The 10,746-nt window shown below is 36.5% G+C and overlaps 1 protein-coding gene across 2 annotated transcripts; it reads left to right on the top strand.

Moving 5' to 3' along the window:
• The first annotated feature begins 3,223 nt into the window (after positions 1-3,223).
• Positions 3,224-10,125, top strand: LOC111842578 (uncharacterized). 2 transcript variants are annotated; one of them, XM_072708607.1, is made up of 11 exons: positions 3,224-3,600; positions 5,045-5,488; positions 5,842-6,315; positions 6,605-6,771; positions 7,190-7,447; positions 8,332-8,647; positions 8,717-9,075; positions 9,187-9,231; positions 9,323-9,424; positions 9,624-9,724; positions 9,812-10,125. In XM_072708607.1, exons 2-11 carry the CDS (start codon positions 5,050-5,052, stop codon positions 9,873-9,875), a joined length of 2,325 nt encoding a protein of 774 aa, XP_072564708.1. In that variant the 5' UTR covers positions 3,224-3,600; positions 5,045-5,049; the 3' UTR covers positions 9,876-10,125. The 2 variants fall into 2 exon arrangements, with proteins under 2 accessions (XP_072564708.1, XP_072564709.1); XM_072708608.1 differs by having other exon boundaries at positions 3,224-5,488; positions 7,190-7,423; positions 8,407-8,647.
• Positions 10,126-10,746: the final 621 nt, after the last annotated feature.

Here is a 10,746-nt window from a genome sequence, read left to right as displayed (position 1 = left end):
CTTGCATTTTCATAATCTCACAGATATTCTCAAGGTATTGTGATGGTACAATAAAAAACTTTAATATATGTTTTTAGTTTTACCTGTGTATCTATCAGTGACAAATTATGATTACTTACTTCACGCTCTTCATTTTTGCAGTTCTGCGCAGACGCATTTTCTTTTCCTTGTTTGTAAATTTTACTGGTTGCCCTTGCCATGATGATGATTATCCTGGAAAAGATTAAAGTTAGGCTTTCCTATCTCATCCATTGCAATATATGACACTACAGAAGACAAGCCACCATAAAGTCTCTTAGCATTCCCGGAATTGCATTATCTAGCTTTCTAGCTTTTAGCTTCATAGCACTGTCAGAATTTCGTTATAGCATTTCCAGAATTGCGTAATCTAGCGTGAAGCTTTATAGCATTTCTGAATTACGTCAAGAACCTTCTAGAAGTTTCTAAGCATTTCCAGGATTCCGTCATCTAGCTTCAAGCTTCATAGCACTGCCGGAGTTTCGTTATAGCATCTCCAGAATTGCGTTATCTAGCGTGAAGTTTCATAGCATTTTTTAATTACAGCAAGAACCTTCTAGAAGTTTCCAAGCATTGGAAAAACATCAATAGACTTGATTGCAAGTCAAATGCAATCACATTAATATGCCGCTTCACGTTTCTGATCTTCATTAGCCTACCAAATGTTTCTCAGTCACCGTATTAGACGGGCACAGCATCTCGCTTACATTTAAACATTTTAGTCTAAGCATTTCACTCACAAATAAACAGTGAGATTGATTAAAACTGCTAAATTCTACTAATTTTTTTTTACATTACTTACCAAATAATGCTTTGAACAATAAAGCTTGCAGCCAGCTTTTTGATGTTGTTGTGAGGTGAAAAAGTACCAAGACTTTTATACTGAACCACCCACTCACGTGACAGATTTTCGCCCAATGAATACCTAAAGTCTATAAATTGATTTACATATTACGAATAAATCATTAACAAAACCATAATTTAATATTGTGACCATCAACTGACCGTGCACTTCCACAATTACACTTAAATTTTTTTTTGTAATATTTCCTGAAATGTTAGTAATGCCCTGTCAGACCTTTGTGGTGATAAAGTTCAAAAATAGTGCAAAATTCACAAAGTGTGAAAATTAGTGACTGACACATTTTGGAATTGCGAAGTGTCTTTCTGGTATCATCTTACCAACTTAGCAACTTTGGAACTGCGACGTACCTCTTATGGGTTCATTAGACTAACGTAGCAATTTTGGAATTGTGATGTGTGGTTTCTGGTATCATCTTACTAACATAGCAGATTATGAATTGTTATGTGACTTTTCTGGTATCATCCTACTAACTTAGCACTTCAGGTATTGTGACGTCACTTTTCTGGTATCATCTTACTAACTTAGCACTGTAGGAATTGCGATGTGACTTTTCTGGTATCATCTTACTAACTTAGCACCTTAGGAATTGCGATGTGACTTTTCTGGTATCATCTTACTAACCTGGCAATTCTTGAATTGCGACGTGTCTTCTCTGGTGTCATCTTACTAACTTAGCAACTTCAGAACTGTGACGTGTAATTTTTTCCATGTATAATTAATTAAAATAAATGTAACAAATTACTTTAAAAATAGTTATAATTTTTTTTGTTAAAGGGGACATTTAAACATGCATAAAATATTTCATTTTATAAACTGAGAGCATTCATTGGGGTGAATCTGTGTCAATCAGCACAGTGGGTGGGGCAGTATAAAAGGCTTTGCTCACTCTCAGGCTGCTCAGAACTCTTCAGACTTGCAGCGTGTTACTTTGTGGAACAGCGGATCATCAGGGGAATACAAATCATTTTCCGGAATTGCATTTCTGATCATTTTTGGTAAGTAGTTATTCGGTTTGCTGTGTAGTTTGTGGATATGATGATTTATCTTGAAAAACATGAATATGTTTAATTGTTTAGAAAAAAAATTAAATAGTCTTCCCAACTGCCATAAGATTGTACACTTAATTTATAACTTCAGTCTTTTGACTTTTCTTGCGAATGCACTTTATGTATAGAACTTTATATAATTTCTCTAGTTGAGCTGAACAACTTCTGTACTTATTTTATGTTTATCTTATTTTAATTTCGGAATTGCGAAGTACCTCATGGGTTCATTAGACTAACTTAGTAGTTTTGGAATTGTGATATGTGGTTTCTGGTATCATCTTACTAACATAGCAGATTAGGAATTGTTATGTGACTTTTCTGGTATCATCCTACTAACTTAGCACTTCAGGTATTGTGACGTCACTTTTCTGGTATCATCTTACTAACTTAGCACTTTAGGAATTGCGATGTGACTTTACTGGTATCATCTTACTAACCTGGCAATTCTGGAATTGCGACGTGTCTTCTCTGTTGTCATCTTACTAACTTAGCAACTTCAGAACTGTGACGTGTAATTTTTTCCATGTATAATTAATTAAAATAAATGTAACAAATTACTTTAAAAATAATTATAATTTTTTTTGTTAAAGGGGACATTTAAACATGCATAAAATATTTCATTTTATAAACTGAAAGCATTCATTGGGGCGAATCTGTGTCAATCAGCACAGTGGGTGGGGCAGTATAAAAGGCTTTGCTCACTCTCAGGCTGCTCAGAACTCTTCAGACTTGCAGCGTGTTACTTTGTGGAACAGCGGATCATCAGGGGAATACAAATCATTTTCCGGAATTGCATTTCTGATCATTTTTGGTAAGTAGTTATTCGGTTTGCTGTGTAGTTTGTGGATATGATTTATCTTGAAAAACATGAATATGTTTAATTGTTTAGAAAAAAAATTAAATACAGTCTTCCCAACTGCCATAAGATTGTACACTTAATTTATAACTTCAGTCTTTTGACTTTTCTTGCGAATGCACTTTATGTATAGAACTTTATATAATTTCTCTAGTTGAGCTGAACAACTTCTGTACTTATTTTATGTTTATCTTATTTTAATTTCGGAATTGCGAAGTACCTCATGGGTTCATTAGACTAACTTAGTAGTTTTGGAATTGTGATGTGTGGTTTCTGGTATCATCTTACTAACATAGCAGATTAGGAATTGTTATGTGACTTTTCTGGTATCATCCTACTAACTTAGCACTTCAGGTATTGTGACGTCACTTTTCTGGTATCATCTTACTAACTTAGCACTTTAGGAATTGCGATGTGACTTTTCTGGTATCATCTTACTAACCTGGCAATTCTGGAATTGCGACGTGTCTTCTCTGGTGTCATCTTACTAACTTAGCAACTTCAGAACTGTGACGTGTAATTTTTTCCATGTATAATTAATTAAAATAAATGTAACAAATTACTTTAAAAATAATTATAATTTTTTTGTTAAAGGGGACATTTAAACATGCATAAAATATTTCATTTTATAAACTGAGAGCATTCATTGGGGCGAATCTGTGTCAATCAGCACAGTGGGTGGGGCAGTATAAAAGGCTTTGCTCACTCTCAGGCTGCTCAGAACTCTTCAGACTTGCAGCGTGTTACTTTGTGGAACAGCGGATCATCAGGGGAATACAAATCATTTTCCGGAATTGCATTTCTGATCATTTTTGGTAAGTAGTTATTCGGTTTGCTGTGTAGTTTGTGGATATGATGATTCATCTTGAAAAACATGAATATGTTTAATTGTTTAGAAAAAAAATTAGTCTTCCCTACTGCCATAAGATTGTACACTTAATTTATAACTTCAGTCTTTTGACTTTTCTTGCGAATGCACTTTATGTATAGTTATATAATTTCTCTAGTTGAGCTGAACAACTTCTGTACTTATTTTATGTTTATCTTATTTTAATTTCGGAATTGCGAAGTGTCTTTCTGGTATCATCTTACCAACTTAGCAACTTTGCAATTGCGACATACCTCTTATGGGTTCATTAGACTAACTTAGCAGTTTTGGAATTGTGATGTGTGGTTTCTGGTATCATCTTACTAACATAGCAGATCAGGAATTGTTATGTGACTTTTCTGGTATCATCCTACTATCTTAGCACTTCAGGTATTGTGACGTCACTTTTCTGGTATCATCTTACTAACTTAGCACTTTAGGAATTGCGATGTGACTTTTCTGGTATCATCTTACTAACCTGGCAATTCTGGAATTGCGACGTGTCTTCTCTGGTGTCATCTTACTAACTTAGCAACTTCAGAACTGTGACGTGTAATTTTTTCCATGTATAATTGAGCTGAACAACTTCTGTACTTATTTTATGTTTATCTTATTTTAATTTTATAATTGTGAAGTGTCTTTTCCGGTGTCATCTTACTAACTTAGCAATACAGGAATTGCAATGTGTGTTTCCTGGTGTCATCTTACTGACATAGCAAATCAGGAATTATGTTGTGTGTTTTCTAGTATCATTATACAAACTTAGCAATTTTAGAATTGCGATGTATGTTTTCCGGTGTCATCTTACTAACTTAGCAATTCTGGAATCGCGATGTGTATTTTCTGTTGTATCATACTAACTTAACAACCTTGGAACTGTGATGTGTGTTGTCTGTTGTCATTACACTAACATAGCGATACCGGAATTGTGACGTATGTCTTCCGGTGTCATCTTACTAACCTAGCAACTTTGGAAGTGTTACGTGTGCTTTCCGGTTTTATTACACTAACCTGGCAACTTTGGAACTGTGATGTGTGTTGTCTGGTTTCATTACACTAACCTAGCGATTCCGGTATTGTGATGTATGTCTTCCGGTGTCATCTTACTAACTTGGCAACTTTGGAAGTGTGACATGTGTTTTCTGGTTTTATTACACTTACTTAGCAACTTCGGAACTGTGATGTGTGTGTTGTCTGGTTTCATTACACTAACCTAGCGATTATGGAATTGTGACGTATGTCATCTGTTATCATCTTACTAACTTAGCAACTTTGGAAGTGTGACGTGTGTTTTATGGTTTAATGACATCTATTTATATATTTTACTTTATGATAAGGTAAGTATCTATCTGTCTATCTATATATCTAATTTCATTTTTATTTTTTCAAAGGAAACATGGGTCGTAAAAAGGTGCCTTGCCCATTGTGTCACGTATCCTATATGAATGTGACAGTACATTTAAGAGATGTACATAACATTGCAAGCAGCAAGGAGCGAAAGCTCCTCGTTTCTTGTAAGACGGGCCGGTTTGCTGGTCCACTAGACTGCCCAATCACTGATTGCCCTGCAAAACAATTAATTCGGCTAGACAAGCACCTGCAACTAAATCATGATTTAAGTGATGAAGAGATTAAGACCACGGTTCACCAAGCAAAATGTGCAGCTGCCAAAAAGGCAGTTTTAAAGCACAGAGAAGAAATAAAGGAGAAAGATAATGAGATGGAAATAATGAAGCGCCGAATCGAGGAGCTTGAGTGCCGCCTTGAGCAATTTGAGGGGCCGAATCGGGACAAATCAGGCGATAGCCAAGTAATGCATAAGATCTTCTTCTTTGGTAAGTATAATAATCATTATGACATTTCTTATATCATGCAGTCAATTTAACCTGTAGTTGATGTCATTGCTGGCGATGCCTAATATCTTTCTTGTTTATTTCAGTTCATAACTATCTGAAATCTTACAGAAACGTGAATAAAAATGCTAACTAAATCCATAACCTGTATTCTTTTCAAAATGTTAATTGTTGTAAATATTAGTTATTAAAATTAGGTTAAACTGGTAAAAAAGTAAATCATGTCACCTTTGTTTTACCTGCATTGGGGGCGTGTAGTACCGCTGTCACCGGAAGATCGCTATTCACATTCTAAATAGCCTCATTACAGATGGTTAATTTTGTTCCTTTCTTAGATAAAATTCTTCCAGATTATAAGGAGAGCTTATTCCGTGTTGGTGACAACAGGAGAAGAGCTCAAAACATGAAGCAGGAGCTAGGTTATGTCAATGGCTTCATCAAGTTCATGTGGGGCTCTTCAATGGAAACAGCACCTGGTCACCTGAAATTTCTTAATGACCCCAGTAAATTAAATAACTGGGTGAAGGATTTGTCACAAAAATTTAAGGTCACGACCTGCAGAAACTATCTGCTTTCAGTTTGCAAGTTTTTGCAATTTCTCATCGATAGACGGCCAACAGCTGTCCGCCTTGGCCAGAGAATTTTACAGGGTCTGCTACGGCATTTAAAAATGCAAAGAAGTGCCATAGCTAAAGAAATTGTAGTGCACAGGCAATGTGTTAAAGATTCTAAAAGAAAGAGGATGCCTACCAGAGACGACCTATGTGACCTCATCACGGAGCTACGGAGCAGAATTCCAGATGCTCTTGGTAAGCGGGCAGCCTGTGACCCCTGCAAATTTCTTAAATATGTAAATCTCAATTGCATAATTCCTGGTATTGTGGGGCTGCGTTTGCTTAATTAGCTGCCCGTTGCTATGTCACGATGTCACATATTTGTTAAATGCAAAGGACACATGTTGTGCATTGTGTGCTGTGATGTGTTAACAATGACCACTAATCACTAATTTATAAAAAAAATTATAGAAATTATTGTTCGTATAATGCAAAAGAATGCTTGCTAATGTCTTGTAAGTACCTTGCTCTGTTTTGGTCACAGATGCACTCTCTGAAGACCCGAGTAACATTAATATAAGGAACAAGACCATAGGGGCGTTGGCAACATATATATTTGTCTGCACCGGGCACCGTGTGAGTGTTTTGGTCAACCTCACAACGGTTGAATTTCAGGAGTGCCAGGTGATCGATGATCAGTATGTCATCAATGTGAGTACCTAAAAATTAATTGACATTGTGCTCATTTTTCGATCATGACATGACATAAAGTGACTTGGGACAGCTAAGTTGTAAAAGGTAGTATATAAACAGAAATTAAGTGTAATTAAATTATTCAACTGTGTAACCCATGGATACCCAACTCCAGTCCTGGGGGGCCGGAGCCCTATGTAGCTTAGTTCTTTCCCTGTTCCACCACAAATGATTCAGCTCAAGAGCTGTGTGGTAATTAGCACAAGGAGTTGAATCAGGTGTGTTAAATGAGGGGAAACCCAAAAATGTGCAGGGCTCCGGCCCTCCAGGACTGGAGTTGGGGACCCCTGGTGTAACATGTAAGTGATGTTTGTTTTGACTACATTTACCTGCTGTTTTCCACCATGCTTAGTAACACATTGTCCCATTCTCAAAGGTCTCCAGCCACAAGACATCGGCCTCATTTGGGAGGGCAAAAATTGCCCTCACTAGCAGGGAGCATTTTTGGATACAGCAGTTTAATGAAATGAGACCAAAACTGCCAGGATACTGTTACAATCCTGTCACCTTATTTTTTTCATCGTCTGGAGAGCCTCTGAACAAGCTCTGTGAGCTTGTTCAGAAAGCATGTCTTGATTGTGGGATGCCCCGGGGATTCGGCGTTACGGACATCCGGTCCGCCGTTTCGACTTGTGTAAGTCTTCATTTCAAGCGATGTTAATGTGCCATTTCTGATTTGCGAGGTATGTTTTCCTGTGTTGTCTAACTAACTTAGGGATTTCTGATTGGTGACGTGTCTTTTCCGGTTTTGTCTTACTAACTTAGCAGCTTCGGGAGTGCAACGTGTCTTTTCTGGTTTCAGTAGACTAACATAGCAAAGTCGGAGCTGTGATGTCTCATTTCTGGTTTCATTAGACTAACTTAGCAGATTAGGAACTGTGACGTGTGTTTTCTGGTTTCGTCTTACTAACTTAGCAAAGTCGGAACTGAGACATGTCATTTCTGGTTTCATTAGACTAACTTAGCAGATTAGGAACTGTGACGTGTCTTTTCTGGTTTCATTTGACTAACTTAGCAAAGTCGGAACTGTGATGTGTCTTTTCTGGTTTCATTAGACTAACTTAGCAGATTAGGAACTGTGACGTGTCTTTTCTGGTTTCATTAGACTAACTTAGCAAAGTTGGAACTGCTAAGTAATTTCTGATTGGCGACGTGTCTTTTCCGGTTTTGCCTTACTGACTTAGCAATTTCTGATTGGCGACGTGTCTTTTCCGGTTTTGCCTTACTGACTTAGCAATTTCTGATTGTCGCTGTGTCTTTTCCGGTTTTGCCTTACTGACTTAGCAATTTCTGATTGTCGCTGTGTCTTTTCCGGTTTTGCCTTACTGACTTAGCAATTTCTGATTGTCGCTGTGTCTTTTCTGGTGTTGTCTAACTAACTTAGCAATTTCTGATTGGCAACGTGTCTTTTCCGGTTTTGTCTCACTGACGTAGCAATTACGGATTTGCAACATGTCTTTTCTGGTTTTGTCTTAACTGTACTGGCCGTAGTCATCAGTTTATCTATCTTGTTTACAGGTACAGAGAAGCCTGCCCGAAGAGCAGCGCCGACTGGTGGCCCAAATCATGTGCCACAGTGTCGAAACGGCGGACCGGTTTTACGTCGCCGAACCTGAACTGGCTGATCTTCACCGTGGTCGAGCTCTTCTTAATGATGCCCTGGGCATTGGTAAAAAGAAGGCTACCATGCAGCCAATGAAAAGTAATAAACGGTATTCGAGACGGCTGATTGACTCTGATGAAGATGACTGTCAGGAGGCAGTTGATTTGTCAGAGCCAGTTCCCAGTCAGCTTTCAATGGAAGTTGTTGCCAGTGAACATGAGAAAGAAGCAGGTAAATGTCAGTTATAGATAATTGTAGAAATAGTAATTATGATGTTAACAATGTATGTCTTTTCAACAGATATTATCTACATGCCTCTTGAAGTTGGAGAAGAAGTGGTCGAGGTCGGACAACAAGAGGGAGAAGTGGAGAGAGATATGGATGAAGTGCAGGAAGATATGGAGCAATGGGAGGCAGATATGGATGAAGGGGAAGAAGATGTGCAGGAAGTGGAGAAAGATATGGATGAAGGGGAAGAAGATGTGCAGGAAGTGGAGAAAGATATGGAGGAAGGGGAAGAATATATGCAGCAATGGCAGAGCGATATGGAGGAAGCAGAGGAAGATCAGGAGGAAGTGGAGAAAGATGAGGAGGAGGAACATAACATTGATTTTAAGTTTGTTATTGATAGTGACAAGGAAGAGGAAGTTAACCATGAGGTAAGTCTAAACAATATCTTGTACCAGTAAGGGAAAAAGCATAATGATCTCTGTTGACTGCAATATACTTGCCTATGTAAAATTTGTAATCTGTTAACTTTATTGTGACAGCTTCCCAGTCCGCTACCGAAATATGTGGAAGACATAGAGGGAAGGGTGAGGCTCGAGATATTTTTTTAAATAGGTGTGATATACAGAAAACATTTATGTTGTTATGAAAGACATGCTGTCTGTGTTGTTATTTCAGAAATTAAGATGCAGACGAAGACTTGTTTATCCAGAATCCCTAAAGGCAATGGTGAGGCAGAAGTTTACTAGCTACTGGAACCAAAAAATTACAACACAAATGGTAAGTACACTTTGATTATTGATATTTATAAACAGTACATAAGAACATAACAAATTTACAAACGAGCGTGGGCCATTCGGCCTGTCAAAGGTTGTTTGGAGATAACTAATAGCTCACAGTTGTTTAAATCTTATCTAGCTCTGGTTTAAAGGAACCAATGGTTTTAGCTTAGTAATCAAACTTATTGCTGTTTTTTCAGATAAACACAACTTTAATGAATAATGAAGACTTGCTGCTATCGTGCAAAGTGTTACGAATGACCATTGACAACTTGAGGGGCTTAATCAAGCTACTACAACGGTAATTGACCAACATTTAATATTTAAAAGCAATTCTTATAATAACTATTATGTTGTGGTTTTGGTTGTTATTGTTTTTGTTTTTCAGACAAGACTCAGTGACCATAATCGACAATGAACGTCCAGGTGTCAGTAAAGCTCTTATTTTTTAAGTTGCAGTGGCTGTTATAATTTAAGAAACTTTTTTATTTGTTTTAAAGTCCAGTTGTCATGATTTTGATTTAAAAATACATTTGCATCATTTAAATAAAGCCATTTGTTATTAGATTTGCAAAAAATATTTCTGTTTAAAATTAAGGTGGCATTGTTTTGATTTGAAAATTCATTTCTGTATTTGAAAATAGATTTCAATTTAAATAAAGCCTTTTGTTATTAGATTTGCAAAACATATTTATGTTTAAAATTAAGGTGGCATTGTTTTGATTTGAAAATTCATTTCTGTATTTGAAAATAGATTTCAATTTAAATAAAGCCTTTTGTTATTAGATTTGCAAAACATATTTATGTTTAAAATTAAGGTGGCATTGTTTTGATTTGAAAATTCATTTCTGTTTAAATAAAACCTTTTGTTATTAAAATTGCAATACTTACATTTCTGTTTAAAGTTAAGGTGCCATTGTTTTGATTTTAATTACATGACATTGTTTTAATAAAGGCTCTTGTTCTGTAATTTGTGGTCAAGTTGTCATTTGTAATAGCTTAGGAAAACTAGTGTAAACTTACCAACCGTACCGATATATGCTAAGTGAAATTATGACAGATTTGTTCATTAGTCCAACCATACCCAGATTTGCTAAGTCAACTTTGTAATTGTGACGTGTCTTTTCTAGTTTCATTAGACTAACTTAGCAGATTAGGAACTGTGACATGTGTTTTTTGGTTTCAATAGACTAACTTAGCGAATTAGGAACTGTGACATGTCTTTTCTATTATCATCTTACTAACTTAGCAATTCAGGTATTGCTATGTGACTTTTCTGGTACCATCTTACTAACTTAACAGATTAGGAATTATGTGACTTTT

This window comes from Paramormyrops kingsleyae, unplaced genomic scaffold (assembly GCF_048594095.1).
Source record: "Paramormyrops kingsleyae isolate MSU_618 unplaced genomic scaffold, PKINGS_0.4 ups180, whole genome shotgun sequence".
NCBI classification, from domain to species: Eukaryota; Metazoa; Chordata; class Actinopteri; order Osteoglossiformes; family Mormyridae; genus Paramormyrops; species Paramormyrops kingsleyae.
Note: the sequence above shows the minus strand (reverse complement) of the source record. Positions and strands in the feature narration are given on the sequence as shown.

Bases quoted from the DNA above. Each gene is read 5' to 3' on its own strand.
- LOC111842578 (XM_072708607.1), top strand. From the start codon at position 5,050: ATGGGTCGTAAAAAGGTGCCTTGCCCATTGTGTCACGTATCCTATATG. The intron at 5,489-5,841 runs GTAAGTATAATA...TTCCTTTCTTAG, and splicing joins GCATAAGATCTTCTTCTTTG to ATAAAATTCTTCCAGATTAT. The intron at 8,648-8,716 runs GTAAATGTCAGT...TCTTTTCAACAG, and splicing joins TGAACATGAGAAAGAAGCAG to ATATTATCTACATGCCTCTT.